General features: G+C 36.2%; 1 protein-coding gene across 1 annotated transcript in view; it reads left to right on the plus strand.

Moving 5' to 3' along the window:
• Nucleotides 1-19,517, plus strand: part of Ppp1r12a (protein phosphatase 1 regulatory subunit 12A) — a 73,268-nt gene that overhangs the window by 4,816 nt on the left and 48,935 nt on the right. The window contains exon 2 of the mRNA XM_055626193.1: nt 8,185-8,368. Coding sequence (XP_055482168.1) covers nt 8,185-8,368 — 184 coding nt within the window. The remainder of the gene's footprint in view (nt 1-8,184; nt 8,369-19,517) is intronic.

The following is a 19,517-nucleotide window of genomic DNA, read 5'->3' on the forward strand; positions in this document are numbered from 1 at the left end:
ATTAAACTGTTTATCTTCTTTTGTAATTTTACAGTAATACCCCCCTTTGTTTCCAGCTAGAAAGATAAGCAATCTGTTCTAAACTGAATACATTTACGGTTTTGTAACCTTTGCGTCTTATTTTTGTCATGAAATGTTAAGGTTTTGGAAACACCTATTGGATCTGTTATAAAAAAGTATTAAAATTGGTGTTAAAAATGTACATGAAGTTATTTTTCTGTGTACCTCCCTTTAGGAAAGTTGTGGCTTGTAAAACTTTTTATTAAAATTATCCAGAATCCATTTTTAAATTTACTAAACAAATCTCTAAGCCCAAACTGGTCCCTTACTTCCCACAAGTAAATGGGCAATCTAGCCATATATGGGGTGTGCTGGTACAGCAGCGCCTGCACTGCTGCTGCTAGAATGCCTTCTCTGCAGTTGCTGGCTTTGTGCTTCCTGGCAGCAGGTTTGTGGTCTGACTTTGAAGTGTCATAACCAAGACTATCTTTCATGAGCTTTAGCTTCAGTGTGATTTCAGGCTGTGACTGAGCAGTTTCTGGTTAGCCAGGTAGAAGCACTGGGTAGACCAGAGGAAACTTTCACCATCCCTCCCTTACCATGTTTTCCATGTTCTATTCAGTAAGAGAAACACATTTCAAAATCTAAATGATCTTGAAGAAACGGCTTTTAGAAACCTTTTACTAGATATAAGGACAAAGCATCATTTTATGACTACTATAATATGCTGTTTCCTGACACATCCTAAAGGTGCTGTTTTCATTGCTTTTGTGGTCTTTTTAAAAATCATAGCCATTTCTTCTTACACCTTCTTTTTGAAAGTTTATCAGTTTCCATAAACACAGAGAAGAGATAGGATGTTCACATGTTGATTACTCGTCACATGGTTGATAGACCTCTAACAGTTCCTTTAAGTTGAATGTGCAGCAGCCATGACTTACAGGGTTCTATTGAAAAGCAGTGCTTCAGAAATAGTATCACCTTTAATTCTCACAGCTTCCTTCCTTTGCTTAAGATTGTCAACACAATGAATGACAGAACTGTAAAGCAGGTCTGTGTCTAGAGCATAAGCTTTATTCTAGATGCCATTTTTTTCCTTTTTAAAAAATCCATCCATCCATCCATTCATTCATTCATTCATTCATTTTGAGTCAGGGTCTCTTCCTATGTAGTCCCATCTGTCCTGGAGCTTGCTATGTAGATAAGGCAGGCCTCAAACTCACCTCTGCCTCCTGAGTGCTGGGGTTAAAGGTGTGGCACTGTGGCTGGTGTCCTATTTTAAGTGTGAAGAAGAAAACATTTTTAAATATTTCGGTGTTGTATTGATGATTAGTTTTTGAGGTTTTTTTTTTCCTGTAAATCAGCTAAATGGAAAAAATGTGCAGGTATTTTTTTTCTTAATCTATTTTTGTTTTAACTGACACTTGAGATCTTTTGATGGTAGTTAAAATGCAATAATAATATATATATATCTGTATATTTATCAACATAGAATTCAAAGTGGCCCTAAATTTTAGGTCTTGTCAAGATTGTTCTGTCGACCATTAAATAAAAAATACTTGATCGTATTTTTTTTTTAATTTCAAAAGGAAATTACTACAAAAGTACTTTTATTTCGGGATATAGAATTTAGGTTTTTTTCATTTGTCTGCTAATGACAGTTTATATTACTATGTTTGTTATATGTTAACCTACAGTGATTTTTATACCTAAGTGTGCATTCTGTTCTTGGAGATAAACTATAGGGAATTCATATCTGAGATACTAAAAACAATCTTAGCTGGGCCTGGTGATGCAGGCCTTTAATCCTAGCACTCTGGGAGGCAGAGGTAGTAAGATCTCTGTGAGTTTCATGATGGCCAGGGATACTTAGTGAGGTCCTGTATCAAAAGAAAAAATAATCTCAAGTTGTCATCACTATGCAGCATGATTACTTCAATTTACTTTGTGTATAGTGACCATTGATATTTGTAATCAGGACACAAGATATCATACAACATGCTATAATAGTGTTTTCTAAAGTGGCTTCTGATAATTGAAAGTTGCTGACATGAAAAAGTTCCATATTTATATGCTCCCATAAGTCTTTGTGCATGTTGTTATTCTCTGGAATGTATTTCCCAGCTTTTAAGTTGTTAATCATTCTTGAGTATAGTTGGGAGCCTCCTGTTAATAAAAATATCAATATATATTCCATATATATTCCATGAATTATTTACAAAGTGTAGCCGAGTTAGTTTGGGTCTTAATTTGAAAAAGATGAAAGAATTGTTTTCATTTTGATAAAAATGTGAAATGTGATTTATTTATTGCTTGTTATTGATTCTTTGAATTTTATTTACATGAGCATATTTATTTCAGTCACTAAAAAAAACATCTTTTTTGTTTTGTTTCATCAGAAAATTTAAAACAAGTAGTTTACATTTCATAAATTAATGAGATACGTTAACAACAGAGGATGTGGTGTCTAAATAAAGGGCAGTTGAGATCTCCCTGTCTGTCTATAAAATTATCAAGAAATTGACAACAGGTGTTTTTTGTGCTTTGGTGAAAGTACAGCTGTAGGTAAGGATGAACAGAACCCATATGTCACCCATGGTAGAGTATGGGTGGTGGCATTTCTATGTCTTCAGATTTTAAGCACTGCAACTCTTGGATACATAATAAACAAGAAGGAATTTATCTTAAGGGATTTGGGAGGTTAGTGAAAACCATTGGTTCCATAATTATATGCTCCCATAAGTCTTTGTGCTTGTTGTTATCCTCTGGAATGTATTTCCCAGTTTATTTTTATTAAGGCTCTGCTCAAAGCGCAAAGTGTGAGCATTCTTGACCACTGAAGAACACTGTGATTCTTTGCACTTTCTAAACCATGTGCTCAGCATTTATAAGCCATTACTAGAAGTGTATTTTATCTTCAGACAAAAGAAAATTTCTTAACATAGATGTTTTTCTTTTCAGTAGGTGCACAGTGTCTTAATTTTAAAAAAAAAAACAGATTATTGTAATTTTTAACAGCAGAGATCATAGAAAATGAGCTAAATGTTGTCTGGGAAACTATGACAGCTTTTAGAGAATTAAAATATATCAGAGGCAGTGTGGAGTGGCACATACCTTTAATCCCAGTACTTGGGAGGTAGAGGCAGGTCAGTCTCTGTGAGTTTGAGGCCAGCCTGGTCTACATAGTGAGTTACAAGACAGCGGGAACTACGGTGTGGGCCACTGTCTCCAAAGTGGGGGGAAGTATCAGAAAATTGCATGTCAACTTATATTTAAGTAGCCATTTAAAAAAAAAAAAAGGTATGTAGTAAAGGAACGTCTGTATTTCTGTCAGAGGGATTAAAGGTATGTATTCCAGTTGGATCATGCAGCCCTCCATCTTTGAATGTGATCCCTCGCCAGAGTAACCATGATACTGTATTAAAATTCCTCTTACAATTAAAAAAAATACAGTAAAATACCTCTGTTTTAGATTTACTTTAAAAATGGAATATTTTACTGATTACCAATACAAGTGGAATTTTGCCAAGTTTATGTAATTTAGTTTAAGAATATCTTTAAACAAGTCCATTGTATTCATTTAGGAAAGGGTTCCTTAGCAGCATAGCAATAAAGGCCATACATACATTGTAGTGATTCTAATTACAGAGTCTTTTCTGAGTCTTTCATTATGTAGTCTCATATGCCAGACTTTTCTGATCGCACTAGTATTTTGGGTGCTTATCTTTTCATTGTTGTGCTGGCTAACATAAAAAGGCAGGCTTCACTTCTGTATTACTGCCTTCAGTGCCTGCTTGACTCAAACGGGTGGAGACATTCCACGTTGTCATGTGTCATATGGGCATTTCTGAAATGACATTCACTAGAAACCATGGAAAGCAGTGAAAGCATTTCTCAGCTGTCACCTTTTTAGTAATCTATTTAAGTATGTTGTATGTATTGAGAGAGAAAGAGTCTGTGGAGAGAGCCTTACTTAATAGAAAGCATTAACTTGAGTATACCTCATAGTGGCCAGATTGATTTTGGGGTTAAAAAGAATTCAAGATTGTGCAAACTGTCACTTTCTGTAGTATTCAATAATACAGAGGAGATTGGATTTAATGAGGTGCCTTCTTAAAGTTTGGTGGCCATGTAAGACATATTTTTTCATGAACCGATTATTAAAATACACAGTATGTATGCATGTGCACATTTATGAATTTTTATGTTGAGATTTTATGATATTTTCTGAATTTTTTGAGATGGAAATACCTTTGCTTTGGAACGTTTGCAGAGCTCGTGGAACATCAGTTCTAGAACATGTTTATGAATATCCTCCGTATTGAAGTATAGTCAGGAAAGTTATGTTTTGAAAATGTTGATCATTTGGAGTTGTACCTGGTGAATAAGATTGCGATAATAATTATGGTACCATTAATCAGTAACTACATATTTTCTACAAAGCTTATTTTTAAAAGTTTATTGGTTGAGAATTTTATACATGCAGATAAGGTGCTTTGATCAAATACAGGCCTTCATTCTCTTCCTTCCAACTCCCCACCTCCACTGTCACTGTTCTCTCCAAATTTCATGTAATCTTTTTTTGAGACCCACCAAGTCTACTTAGTGCTGCCAGTATGTGTATAGATATGGGGCCTTGTCCCTAAAACAAGCCAACAGAAAACTTAGCCTCTCTCTCCTCAGGCAGCTACCAGTTGTCAGTGCTCTTCATCTAGAAGTGGCACTTGGTACCCCCCTCCCTCATCCGTGAGCTTTTTGTCTGGCATGATGTTGTGTAGGCTGTGTGTATATAGCCATAGTTTGCATGAGTTCATGTGTGCGACTGTCCTATCATGTCATGAAAATACTGTTTCACCATAGTTGCCCACTGCTTCTGGCTGTTTTCTGAGCCTTGAAAAGAGGGAGTCTGACATAGATGTCCCACAGTAGTCTTACTCCCAGCACGTTGACCAGTTGTAGGTTTCTGTATTGATTGCCATCACTGCAATAAGAAGGGTTGAGAGATACACTAATCTGTTGGTAGGAAGAATCAGTACTTGGGGAGCTGTTTAAGTCTGTGTCCATTTAGAAGGATAATATTGAGTTCTTCCCTTGGGCATATGACCTGTCATTTAGCCATGGATTCCAGTGGTGCCAGGTATGAATTCCGTCTTGTGGAACAGACTACAAAGCTTATTTTTAATTAGAACATAATCATAAAGTAGCCCTCTGATACTTTAATTAGCTCTTACACTGGGTGTAAATTGTTTCAGAATTTCTTTATAATGAGCTGAGTATATATGTTCTAGTTTTTCCATGAAAGAAGTCAGTATTACACCTGACAGTTTGATATGCATATGTGGTTTGTTCCTAACCAAAGTACCAAGCTTTGGATGTTGTATTTTGTTAAAAGGCATGTTGGTTAATCTGTGTAATTTTTCTTAAAGTTCTTGAACAGATCAAATGTTCAGCAATTTTTGATTTCTTTTAAAGTACAATGGGCAGTCCAGCATAGCTTCTGTCATTTCCTTTAAAAAAAAAAAAAGTTTGTTGCAAGTTAATCCCTTCAGCCATCATTTTTTCACACTAAGATGTCTAATCTCAGTGCATTTATAAGTCATTATAAAAGCTATAAGTCATTACTGAGATTTCAGCACCTTCTGTGCTTGATTTGTTTGTTTGCTTTTGAGACAAGGTTTCATGAAGTCCAGGCTGGCCTTAAACTCCTAATCCTCCAGCTTCTGCTTCTATCTCCATTTTATTTTTAACATGGTTTCTATTTGTGCTTGTTATATGTGCATATTATAGCGAAAAGAAATGTTTAGGTAGTTAAACCTTCTATGGTTTAGTTTAGAACACCTTAGGAGATGGTTAGTGCTAGTCAGCTGTTCGGGATGAGGCTAGCCCCTTAAAAGTCTAGTGTACTCCCTTTAATACAAATATGTGGTCATCTGTAAATGGTATCATACTCAGTTTTCTGGTATATGACTTACTTTTAAAATTGCACATCTTCTTTGTTAATCAGTGTTGATACACAGTTTGCCTTTAATGGCTATACGGAATTTCACTTTGTGTTTCTGAATTTATTTTTCTAATTTGATGAATACTTAGGTTTTTTTCTACTTTTTCATGATATAGCATGCAAATACGCTATGTTCATCTTAACTATTATATTTGGATTGCTTCTGAAAAATGTAATTTAAACTCTTATGTTCTGCTCTAAATGTTAGTGTTTTTTACTTGTTCATAGAAGACATCTTTTAATTAAGATTCTAGTGTATGAAATTTGGAAAGTTGACCTTGAACAGACAGACTATTGATGACACATCTGTTAAACTCGTGGGATGATATCATCCTCCATAAGTCACCCATAGGAATATTATTTTGTTTTTTCATTACTCTATGCAAACGTGTAAAAATCATTGTATTTACTCAGAGAAATAATTGGAAAAAAGACAGGATAAAAGTATTCCTCCTCTCCCACCTCATTTCTTTTTCTCTTGGTATGAATGTGTATGTGTCTGTATGTACGTGTGTCTGTCTGTCTGTCTGTGTGAATATGTAGAAGACGTAGGACATCTCTGGCTGTGGGTGCTCACCTTCTTGGTTTGAGGCGGAGACTCTTGTTTCAGCTAGCATGTCAATGAGACTGGTCTGTGAGTTTTCAGGATTCTCTTGTCTCTGCCTGCCAGGTCCTCTTAGGAGCAATGGTATTTCAGAGGCTCGTGTTACAAATCTGGCTTTTACATGCATTCTGGGGATTTTATCTCAAAACCTCACATTTGCATGGTAAGTGCTTTAACCCACAGCCACATCCCTGACTCGCTTCTTTTCTTTACATAGATTTAATTCTAGGGGGCTGTAGAAATGGCTTAGTGGTTGAAAGCACTGACTGTTCTTCTAGAGGACCAGGGTTCAGTTCTCAGGACCTCCATGGCAACTCACTGCTGTGTGTAACTCCAGTACCAGAGTTCAGTGCCCTCTTCTGGCTTCTGTGAATCCTAGTAACACATTTGTACAAACATTCATGCAGGCAAAACATCCATACACGTAAAAATTCATAATTAATTTAAAAAGATATTTAATTGTAATGCTTTAGATGTTTGAAACATATGTTATTAAAAATGTTAACACAACCTGCATTTGTATAATGCCATTATTTATTTAAATTAGAGGTTAACTCCTTCATGCAACAGATATTTAGATCATGTGTTTGACAGTTTATTATCTCTCGTATAATGTACAGTGTGCTTTTGATTGACATTGTTAACAAATGATAATAGTTCAGTAGCTGAAAAGCCACAGGGTTATGATTTGTATTTTTTAAAGTAGGATTTAGCCCAGAATACCCCCCAAAAAAATTGAGTGATAGGTAATTTATTAATTTATGTCATAACCACTTTTGAACCTGTTTTCTCTGGTTTGTTCTCAGACCTCTTGTTCATTTTCTTTCTCATCTGCTTTAAAAGAACAAATGCTTTTAAGAGTATTGTGCCTTGTTTCATTCATTGCTGTAGTTCCAACTCATTCCAAAAAAAAAAAAATCTCCTCTTATACTTTTTACATTATATTTTTGTTTGTTTTTTACATTACCATTCTTCAACTACAAAGCTAAAATGTCATGGCCATCTGCTGTTTTCTCTTCACCTCTTTCATATAGTCATTCTTCTCCAGTAGGCTTACACCTCAAAAAGTACTTTCAGCTGCATATTATTATTTTTTATTCATCTAACAAATACTAAGAGATAGTCTGTTCCTGTCTTAGGTACGATGTCTATGGCTGTGATAAATATCGTGACCAAAAATAAGGGAGTAGAAGATTTGTTTCACCTTGAGCTTGCAAGGCTGTCACTGAGTAAAGCCAGGCCAGGAACCTGTAAGCAGAAACTGAAGCAGAAGCCGTGGAGAAATAAATCCTGCTTTCTGACTTGCTCTGTCTGCCCGCTTTCTTAGGCCATCCAGGACCATCTGCCCAGAGGTGGCACCACCACAGTGGCTTGGGCCCTCCCACATTAATCACTGCTTAATAAAATGCACTATGGACTTGCCTACAGGCCAGTCTTATAGAGGTATTTTCTCACTTAAAAGTTCTTCCCTGGTGACTAGCTTGTGTCAAGTTGACATAAACTATAAATAGCACAGTTCCGGACACCATTAAGGACTCAAAGAGATTTTTATTTATTTTTTTTTATTTTATTTTTTTAGTAAAACAGATTCCAAGAGTACTCTATTCAATAAAGTGAAGTTAAGTTGCTTAGGCTTCAGAGAAGTGCACATCAAAACTGCAGTGGGATACCTATTTCACAGCCTGAAGAATGGCTGTAATAGAGATAGGAACATGTGGACTAGATATTTGGAAGTTGGAGCCCTTTACACTGCTGGCAGTAATGTAAAACATTTAGCCACTTTTTAAATTATTAAAATGTCATTTATGTGTGTGTTTGAGAGAGGGGGACAGAGAATGAGAATGTGTGAAAAGACTGGAGGCTGCATGAAGTACAATTTTGAAGAATCAGTTGTCTCTATCTAGTGTGGATTGTGGGAATCAAATTCAAGTTATCAGGCTTGCATGCTTTCTCACTGAGACATCTCAACAGCTCCACTTTTGAAATAATCTCATTTCTATACATGGCCTAGCAATTCTGTACTAGATATCTATCTTTTGATTGAAAGTGTGTCCACATAAAAACCTACCTGTTAATCAGCTGATAAACTGATAAAGGGGTTTGTTTGTTTGTTTTGTTATTAGACTCAGAAGCCTATTCTTCAGCAATAAAATGAATGGTATACTGATAAATACTAAAGGTAAAACTATGCCCAATGAAAGAAACCAGTCACAAAAGACCACATGCTGTAAGGTTCATTATATGAAATGTCTCCAGTAGCCAGCTCTATTGAGACAGACAGGTCACCAACTGCCAGGTGCTAGACATGTTGAGGAGAATATGGAGTTACTGCTAGAAGGTAAGGTGGGAAGATGCTCTAAGATATGATGATGACTATTCTGAATACATCAGCTGGGCATGGTGGCTCAAGCATTTAATCACACAATTCCAGAGCCAGAAGCAAGGCAGAGGCAGAGGCAGGCACAGGTGGATCTCTGAGTTCAAGGCCAGCCTAGTCTACAGAGCTCAGTCTAGCACAGCCAAGGCTGCACAAAGAAACCCTGTCTCAAGAAACAAAACAAACAAGACAAAACTGAATACATCGACTTCCATTTCATTGTACACTTTTGGATTATTGTATGTTAATTGTATCTAAGTAAATGGTTGAGTTTTTAAAGCAAAAATGTTTATTTACTACTAAGCAATTGAGGCATCAGAAATCCCAAACCTTAGACCAAACTTGGCATTATTCAGTGTACTGATGATAGCAAACAAGATGGTTAGACAGCATAGCTTACTGTCCGCTGGAGTGTATAGGCAAACATACAGGCAGTCATAAATCTCTCTTCATTATGTATAATCACCTGTCGTGGTAGTACTACAGTGTTGTGGAAGCATGTGAAGGCATGTCTACACGAGAGTCGGGGCTAGGAGAAGGCTTTCTGTTTGAGTTGCTGATTGGCAACTGATTGGCAGGTTGTGAATAAGAAAGGTGTTTGGGAGGCTACTTCAGAGAGAGAAAATAGCATATGCAGAGACTTTTATCTTTATCAATGACACAATCAAATTTTCTCTTGTAGAAGAAAAACAAAACAAAACAGCCTTTGCTGCAGTGTGGACAGTCACTGAGAAAAGAATAAGGCTGGAAGCTGGGGAAGACTTCCAAAGCCGAGTAGTCTGCAAGAAGTGACTAGCTTGAGTTGGGTTAGAAAATAGAGTAGCTAAAGATAGTTAAGACAAGCAGTTGGTAGGCACAAAATAAAAGTAGTAGATTGACTTGAGAGAGTAAAAGTCAAAAAGCCTTTTTAGTCAAATAACCTAGATTCTGATGTGGTTTACAGTGTAAATGAAGCTTCTATACCGTGTGCATGTTGCTTAGCTAAGAGGAATGTGAAAGACTAACTGATGAAGGCAGACAAGAAATTATAGTTGACCATGAAAGGTGTTTGAAAGGATATGTGGGTGTTGTGCTAGTACAGATGAGCATTATTTATGTTCTTAACTATATGTCATGTTGAATGGGGGGGAATTAAACTTAGTTTATTCTGAGGTCTTTTCTGTGTGCTGAAAATTTGATGACCAAATAAAACAATGTATGAAGTTATTGGAAAACCACAGGAATTCATATTCTTAAATATTGTCTCTGTGTGTGTCTCTGTCTTTGTCTCTGTCTGTCTGTCTCTCTCACACACACACACTCAAATTTTCTTGTACATTGTGGTTTTAGGATCTTTTATGATTGGTGAGGTGTTGGGAGCAGGTGTTTTGTGGGAAGAATAAGGGAGTGATTGTAGTGACCCCCGGACTTTGTCAGCTGAGATGATAATAAGCGCTGAGAAAGTAAGCTCGAGGTCAAGGGGAGGCAAGAAGTCAGTTGCTAAGAGCACCTTAGATTTTCCTAAGAATCATACAGTTAGGAATTTCTCCAACCGGATGCAATATCCCTCAGCTCCTAAATGTACCTGTAGTGTTTTCAGGAAAAAAGAAAATACTTCTTATAGGAAAAGAGCTGGCTAGGTTTTTCTTACTGTAATATGTCATTATGATTTTGTTCAAAATATTACTGGACATGCTTTGGTGATTTCTGAGGTTTTTCTTTTGACATTTAAATTTTTTGTTATGGTTGTACAGTTAATGAGGAACTCTGCTCTTGTACAGAAGCTTGCAAACTGTTTTGACCTGAAGCAAGCTCAGCCATCTTGTCTCAGCTTAAAAGAACCAGGAAGTAGTTATCATATATTGAATTCTAATATGCCTTTTTCTCTTTTCTAGCTACCTTTGACCTTTAATCTTAGTTGGGAAATGTGTGTGTGTGTTTTGTGTGTGAAGTGAGCGGGTGACTTGTAAATTACCCTTTCTAAAAACACTTTAATGTAAAAAGGTTATTTGAAAGACAATGTGTGTTATACCAAATGGAGACAAAGTATTTGTGTAGGACAAAATGTAGAAATTACTTTCGCTGTTAACAATGACTAAAATAAACATTTTTTAATCATTCTGTCTTTGAAAGTTTTATAAGCAAAATATAAAAAATTCTTCTGTTCAGACAAGGGAAAACACCTAACTGTCTACTACTGGTAATATTTTAAGGGTTAAATATAACTACTTGGACATAGTTGATGAGTATCAGTTTACTAGTTGATTAAGGTGTTGGTGTTGATGGTTTTGTGCTCATTTCTGAGTTATGCTGTCTTTTCACACTTCTGGTTCATGAGGAAAGGATTGGCAATGTGATAGACACGTCAGGAGAGCTTTTAAGTGTTTTTTTTTTTTTTTTTAAGGTAGCATTAGGTATATTTTGTAGCCATTTATAGGTGGATGCAGATAATTCAGAGACAAGTTGATTACTAAAAGGCAAATGATTTTCAGGGGTATACTAGATTTTAAAAGACTTCACAGTTTTTGCTAATTCCAGCAGAAGAGATGTAAACAAAAGTAAAAAGTCCATAAGGCAGTTTTTAATACAGTGAGTTCTTTTGCTTTGTAAACTATGCGTATAAAAAGCATTTGGTGGTGAATATCCATTTTAAGAATTAATTAGAAAAATGGCCACAAGTCTACATTATTAAAGATGGTAAAGCTTAGAGTGATGTGGATTGTTGGAAAGTATTTTTGACGCTGCTGAAAGAAAGTTCTTGTTGAATTCAGGATCCTCAGAGCCTATGTATAAGGCTGGCTGTGGCAGCATGTGTGAGCAGCCTAGCACAGGGGAGGCTGAGACAAGAGGACCCTGGAGTTACTAGCCAGCCCATCCATCCACAACATAAGCTCCAGGTTCCAAGATCTCAAAATAAGGTGCAGAGCTATTGAACTACAAAGAAGACACTATCAACCTCTCACCTCCACACAACACAGATGTGTACACAACACATGAATATGTATACACCACACACAAGTGAAAGAATAATGTTGAAACTTAGAAATTAGAAGAGGTTTATAAGACCTTTTGCCCCTTCAGTGAGGGATCAAGCAGTTAATGGTTGATGGGAGAAGGGCTGCTATTTTCTTCCGTACTGTAGGTCCTAATGGATTGCCTGTGCTCTTGTAGATAATCCCTATCTATCTTGCAAGCAGCCACTAATTAAACTCAATGGGTCACACTCAAAAAAGAAATTAAAATGGGATGGAGGACTACAGGGAAGGATTTCAGTAAGAAAAGAGAGCGATAGAGGGTAAAGAAAAAAAGGTGAAATTCATTACGTATATGTATAAAATTGCCAAATAATTTTAAAAAGTTATAAATTAGAACAAGAATAGGAAGTTTGCAATAGGATGGGATTTACATGTACATTTTATATGCGTATTTATTTTAGATGAATGATAAATTTCTAATATCCATTGTGTGACAGGTAATTTTGGTAAAAAATTGTATTACTAAATATCCATTTGAGGTTTTTTTAAAACAAGTTTTGTTGACCTTTTCAAAAGGGTTTTTATATTACACTTTCTGTGTTTATGTATGGCACGTGTGCGTGTGTTTATGCCACTGTGCATATTTGGAGGCTAGAGAACAGCTTGTGGGATTTGTTTCTCTTTTTCCATTGTGTGGGTTCCAAGGGTCTGAGTTCCAGTCTAGTGGCCAGTGACTACCCACTGAGCAATCTCGTGGTTCTGCCTTTTTCCTTTTTTGACAAGAGTCAGAAATCAAATGAGAGAAATAGTGCCAACTAAGTATGATTTAATATCGAGTATAGGACTTGGGTAAATAAGATGAAAGATGATGGTATTTATGTAAAATTACATTTCTTAGTTGCCAGATGTAGATTAAAATCATCATCATTGACAAACATGAGAAGGGAATGTATGCAGAGGCAGAGGTTAACATTGGTTGCCTTTCCTTTATTGCTTTCTATCTTAATTTTTGAGACAGTCTCTCTCTAAACCCAGCACACTCACTGCTGTATAGTCTTCTTAGACAACTCATATAGGTCCTTTTTCCATCCTATAAAGTTTTCTTCTTAACCTCACCTGTGATAACTACATTTGCTAGTTTAAAAATTCTTCCTCTATTGTATTGATGAATGTGGCATTAAAGATGGTCTTCATCTGAGTTGTCAAGCTTTCAATTCTAACAGGCTCTTAACATGCTTAAACACATGTGAAAATTAATAGCTTCTTTAGAGGAACCTACTTAGAATAATGAATGAAAAACATTATATTATAGTATTTAAATGTATAATGTTGTTTTAGGCAGCTACATTAGTTTGCATCCATTGTGTAAGGATTATTTCATTATTGCAGTGAACAAAGTGAAGTCCAGTTGTGACTGCTGTGTTGCAGAGCTCAGAGATGAGTTTGGACACAGTGATTAAACACTGTTGGACTTAACCACCTTTCTGTAGTGACCTTCGACTATTTGAACCAGATTCTATCACTGTGGTAGCCTCAGGAATCCCTGGGGCTTAATTATAGGACAGTTGATAGGCCAGAGAGGATCTAGTTGGTCTGTTATCTCCTGAAACTGAACCGAAAAGCTGTTCAAGAAACCGCTGAATGGAGCCAGAGGACTCAAAAGGCACAGCTTTCCCTCTGCTGATGATATTAGATGGTACTGGACAAGAAATAGAGGATCCTATTAGCATACAGTTAATTTTTATATTAGCCCTTGGTTCTCAATACCTTTCACCTGGAGAATGTTAACACAATGATTAAAGCACAACATAAAACTAACATGTCACAGGTTTTAATGCTAGCACTTTATGTTCCTATTACATTCTTGTAAGATTTTTTTTTTTTTTAATTAGAAAATGTGAACTTTAGTGAAAGTTCGTCTTTCATTTTGTTTCCAATGTATGGGCTTATAGACCTGCTTTTCTGGTTGCTCTTACGTTACGTTCAGTCAGTTTTTCCATTACTAAAAGCTTGTTTGCTTTTTTTTTTTTTTTTTTTTTTTGGATAATCTGCTTCCAAGTTTAGAACTTCTACGTTTTACATGACTAGGGATGACAGAGAGATAAAAACAAAATCTAGATAGCAAGAAAAGCAGTTATGAGTTTGCAAAAAAATTCATGTTTTTTTTTTTTCTATTATTAACTGTTCCTTTCCTATTTTGGAATAAAGGAACTAAAGCCTACTTTAGGTAAGGCAGTTAGTTAAAAGGACAGTTAGAGTAGCACAAACAGTGTGCTCTTTGAAGATAGGAAGTAATTAAGTATGTAGTTTGGGCTGTCACTTGCTGAAGGTAGAAATGAATTTTCAGGAAAGACAACTTTTTTAATTACTCTGTTTAAAGAAAGCCCCCCTGGAACTGGAGTCACAGTGGTGAGACTCCATGTTGGTGCTGGGAATCAAACACATTTCCTCCACAAGAACAAGAACTCTAAATTGCTGAGCCATCTCTCCAGTCCCCAGTGTAGGGGACTTTTACGAAAAGACAGTTTAATTTTCTTTTGTGTATCTTTTACTCAAGGGCTTTACTGTAGGTGACAGTCATACTCCTCTATCCCCTCCTGCCTTTTAAAGTACCCAGGGACCTATGACAAAAAGCCAGAGTTGCTATAACCTGTTTACATGTTACTGAAATCCATTTTAAAATTTAATCTCACATTAATTTATAGGAAGTTAGTTTAATGATTTTAAAAGTATAATCAATCTTGTTTACATTAAGCCATGAAACACTATCAGCCTTCCCCCCATGTTAATACAGTCATGTTTCCTTGCAGCCCCCATCCTGTTTTTGTGTATCTTTACATACTTTGTATGCCTGTGTGTTTTGTATACTTCTGACTGTGATGTACAATTTATCAACTGGATAGCTAATTTTCTTCATTTTTATCTTTAAATAGTAAGCCTCAATATTTTAAAAATGTATACCTATAGTTCTGTTCAGTTTTCATTACTTCTGACATTTATTCAAACAAAAAATGTTTATTGCTTGCTTGTTTTCAGACCAAAATCTGATGAATATTTTGTACAGAAGGATGTTTTCAGTAAAATGATAATTTCCTTAAATTCTCTAAACTGATTTTTGTTGTCAAAGTGAAGGGCACTTTTAAATCTTCTAAGCACTACTAAATTGCTTCAAAGGGTTGTGTCCCTCTTAAGTGTTCTCTAGAACAGTGATGTTTTCCACTGTGTCCTTGATTTGTACTGCATATTATTTTAACTGAGTGCAGAGATGTGCATGATTTTAGTGTGTAACCTACTATCAGTAGATTATGTAAAACATTTTAAATGATGTTCCACAGTTGATGGAGATTTGGCATAATTGTTGACTGGAAAATGGGTCTGCTAGACAGTAACAGTTGTGTGGTATGGTTTTGTTTCAGTGGCTAGCTTTTCCAAGACGAGGATCCTATGTCGTACCCAGGCTGGCAAACTGACACATTTGTCCTGCCTTAGCCTTCCAAAGTGCTGGGTTTACATCTGCTACATTTAGATTTTATTTGACTTTAATAAAGGGTTTTAAAGTTAAAACCCTCTTTTAAAAGTTCATCTAAAAGTTGTAGTTTGGTCATGATTACTATAAAAATCTTCCTTCAGGGATGGCCATTATTTTTCTGTCTTATGTAATCAATCCTAGTAGTTGGTTCTGCCAGGAAGTTTATCTTAATTGAGTCCTGCCAACATACATGTGCTGTGCCTAGTAGTTCTGTGATTATCTTCCTGATTGTCTTCACCAAAATAGAAGTTCCTTCGTATTTGTCTTCACAGTGTTAGTGTCTAACATAGCACCTACTGATTGCTAGACGTGAAGGAGCTGTTTGAAGAGATGAAGGATTCTCTTCGTACTGAGTGATTTCAAAGACTTCATATTAAAGACTTGAAATAGGATTGAAAATTGGAAAATTGTTTACAGGGCTAGAGAGATGGCTCAGCAGTTAAGAGCGCTGGCTGCTCTCTGAAATGACCCAGGTTTGGTTCCCAGCATCTCCATGGAGGCTCTGAACCTTCTGTAACTCCAGTTCCAGGAGATCTGACACCCTCTTCTGGCCTCCACAAGTAGCAGGCATGCACTGGCTGCACAGTCATATACACAGAGAAAACACCCAAATAAAAGTAAATGAAATATTTAAAGTAAATACAAACTGCTTCTCCTCACTTATAGGTAGTCAGATGGATAGCCAGACTAAGTAGTTTTAATAAACAGGCAGCCCTGTACTGTGGCATGTGACAACTCTGATGATTGAGCCTACTTAGCACAGTCTTGCTGATTATTTAGAAATATTCTTCTTCTGTTAAAATTCAGAGAGCAGTCACTCAGAAGTTGTGCCCTAAGTTGAATCATTATACACTATGCAAAGATTCCTCCTGGAAAACATTTCTGAATCAGGGGCAGAAATCTAATTCTCTTTCTAGGATAGATTTGTGAACATTATACTTGGGCCTTTTAAAAACTGTACTTGTAAGACACTTTATTGTTGATGATTTAAGTGCACTGCACTTGTGAAATTGTGTATGTTTACTCAAATTGTGGTAGGCATTTAGACTCACCAAAGCATATACAAATCTTGGACATTTTTATGTACAGTGTATATTCTATTTCCTTATGCTTTTTATAATGTAGTTGAATGGATGGATGGATGGATAGATAGAGTGGTAAGACACCATTGTGAAAAATGACAAATATTTTTAGGGATAGGAATCAGAAGAGAGTAAGATAAAAGTGGTAGGGAGCTACTAAGCCTTTATCATCTGTCTCTTAGTTAATAGATATTTCTTATGGGAAACCCTACCTCCTTAGCCTATTTAGACTCGAAAGAGTAAAAAAAGTTTTACTAAATATTTCAGCTCAACTGATAGTTTGATTGATGTACAAAACCCTTCACTGTAAAGGTTGTAGGAGCAAATGACTAATGTGATTTATACATTATATATAATGTAAGAGGTACACAGTGCTTGCTATATCCACAAGGGGAAAATGTAGCCTAATAAAAATGGATAATGTGATAAACCAATGTCAGATGGTGGTAAATATGGAGAGCCAGTAGAACTATAGATGAAGTTGTATAATGGTACAAAGCATGAGAATTAGGGAGACATTCTTCAGACCTCTTTCTCTTTAATTTCCGATCCAATGTGTATGATTTACTAATTGAGGTTTTGGGGGATGAAAATACACACACACAAAAAAAATAGTTGGTCAGGTAGGAAGATAAATGGCTGCTTCTTAATTTCAGATCTATGCATTTGCTTTTGTTTGGGAATATTTACAAACAAACAAGATAGATTTCCTGTCATAGACAAATGAAGACCAGGGTGGCTTTGGTCAAAATGTCGAATTTGTAGTGAGGAAGCATGGTCCTCAGCAAAATAATATGACTGACTAGAGCACCTTAAAGGTAAAGTGATGACAAAGTTTGTTTTCATTTGTATTTTGCTAAAAGCATGAATACAAGACCTAAGTTTACATTGGCATTTATTCAAGTAACATAATAAGGCAATTTCAGCCAATTTTAAGAGATTTTTTTTAAAGAGATCCCTTTATTTTACTCATATTTGAAATATTCTGTTATTTAGTGTTCTATAATGTGGTTTGTAAAGTTAATTACAACTGCCTTCTTCCCTTCTCTTATAACTTTGTTTTTTTTTAAATAAGTAAAATAAAATATTTTTACATTTTTATTTTAATTATTATTTATTACAATTTATTCATTTTGTATCCCGGCTGTGGCGCCCTCCCTCTTCTCCCTCTATGCCCTTTCCCTTGTCCCTTGGTAGGGGAGGTCCTCCTCCGGACCTTCTTATCTGACCCTAGTCTATCAGGTCTCATTGGGACTAGCTGCACTGTCTTTCTCTGTGGTCTGGCAAGGCTGCACACCCCCAGTGGGAGGTGATCAGAGAGCCTGCCACTGAGTTCATGCCAGAGACAGCCCCTGCTCCCCTTACTAGGGAACGGAATCACTTGGAGATTGAGTCTATGGGCTGTGTCACAGGTTTTAGGTCCTCTCCATGCATGGTCCTTGGTTGGGGTATCATTCTCTGCAGGGGCCCCAGGGCCCAAGTTTTTGTTTTGTTTTGTTTTTTAGGTTTTGGTTGTTTTTTGTTTTTGTTTTTATTTTTACTCTGTTGGTCTCCTTTTTTAATTTTTTTACAATTTATTCTTTATATATCCTGATTGAAGCCTCCTCCTTCAACTACTCCTAGTCCCTCCCTCCTTCCCCGATTCCTTTCCCTAGTCCACTGAAAGGCGTTCTCCTCCTCTGCCATCTATGCATAGCTTTTAAAAGCCCTGCTCAGATGTAGCCCGTTGGCAGTTCAGTCTCCATGTAGGTGTCAGAGTAAGAGGAGCAGGGGCTGTCTCTGGCATGAACTCTGTTGCTTGCTCTTTGCCCCTGGCGATGCGGCCTTGCCAGGCCACAGAGGAAGAGGATCCAGGAAGTACTTAATTTTTTCTAGTATTCTGCTCCCCCCCCCCTTTTTTTTTTCAACTCATGAGCATTTGACAATCTTACATGTTTAGTATCTGACATACTGCTTGTTACCTCCTTCTTTTAACTTTTGGCTTTTTATTCTTTAAAACTTTAAATTGGATTTCCTAGAAGCCCCATTACTGCTTAAGGTGTTGCCTGTTTTCTGAGTTCCTACCAAAAATTATGAAAGTTGCCATACTTAAAAAAGACCATCCTCTTTCCTGTTTGGAAACATCAGTCACAATTTGTCTTTATATGCCCATCATATAGCACCTAAGAAAATGGTTGATGTCTAATAATTATTGAAAAGTTGTGAACAATAAAGCACTGTGGTAAAGTAAAAGAAAAGGAAAAAAAAAAAGAACAAAAACTCATTTTGTTTTTTTAAAGGACATTTCTGGAAGAAATAGCTTATTATAATATTTAAAAAAAAAAAACAGTGTTGTTCAGGCTCGCCTGCATACCTTGCTTATGCTTTCATATTAACACGAATAGTGGCCCCAGATAAGACTTGTCATTTGTACTGGCCCTAACTAGTTTTGTTGAGTATTATACATAATTAAGTTTTATAAAATGGCCACCTTTTCACAATCTTTCCCCTCTTTTTGTCCTAGTATACATGAAAGATAAGTTACATGTAAAATTGTAAATATGTTATAAATAATGCAAATAGTTGCTAGGCAGGGTGTACATGCCTGTAATCTCAGTTTGCATGTGGCTGAAACAGGAGTCTTATGAATTAAAATTTAGTGTGGTTTGCAGAGTGAGACTCTGTCAGAGACAGGGAGATGGAACATGGGTGAGATACTTTAGGCTTTGTATGCATTTACTTAAAAGCTTTTGCTGTTTTGGTTTTCTTCCAGAGAAATTCTGAAATGTGCTGTAGATACGGCTTCGTGTGGGTTTCTAAATTACCTTCTTGCAAAGAAAGCAAGACTAATATCATTTATTCATTTTATTTATTTTCTGGAGTAGTCAGTTTTGATATTCTTGGTTATTGCTTTAGATTTTATAGGCTGTAATTCCTTTAATAACTTTCTTCCAGGGTTGGAAACTTTATGACCTAAATATAAGTGGGAAG

This window comes from Psammomys obesus, unplaced genomic scaffold, assembly GCF_907164565.1.
Source record: "Psammomys obesus unplaced genomic scaffold, mPsaObe1.curated_primary_1811, whole genome shotgun sequence".
NCBI lineage: Eukaryota > Metazoa > Chordata > Mammalia > Rodentia > Muridae > Psammomys > Psammomys obesus.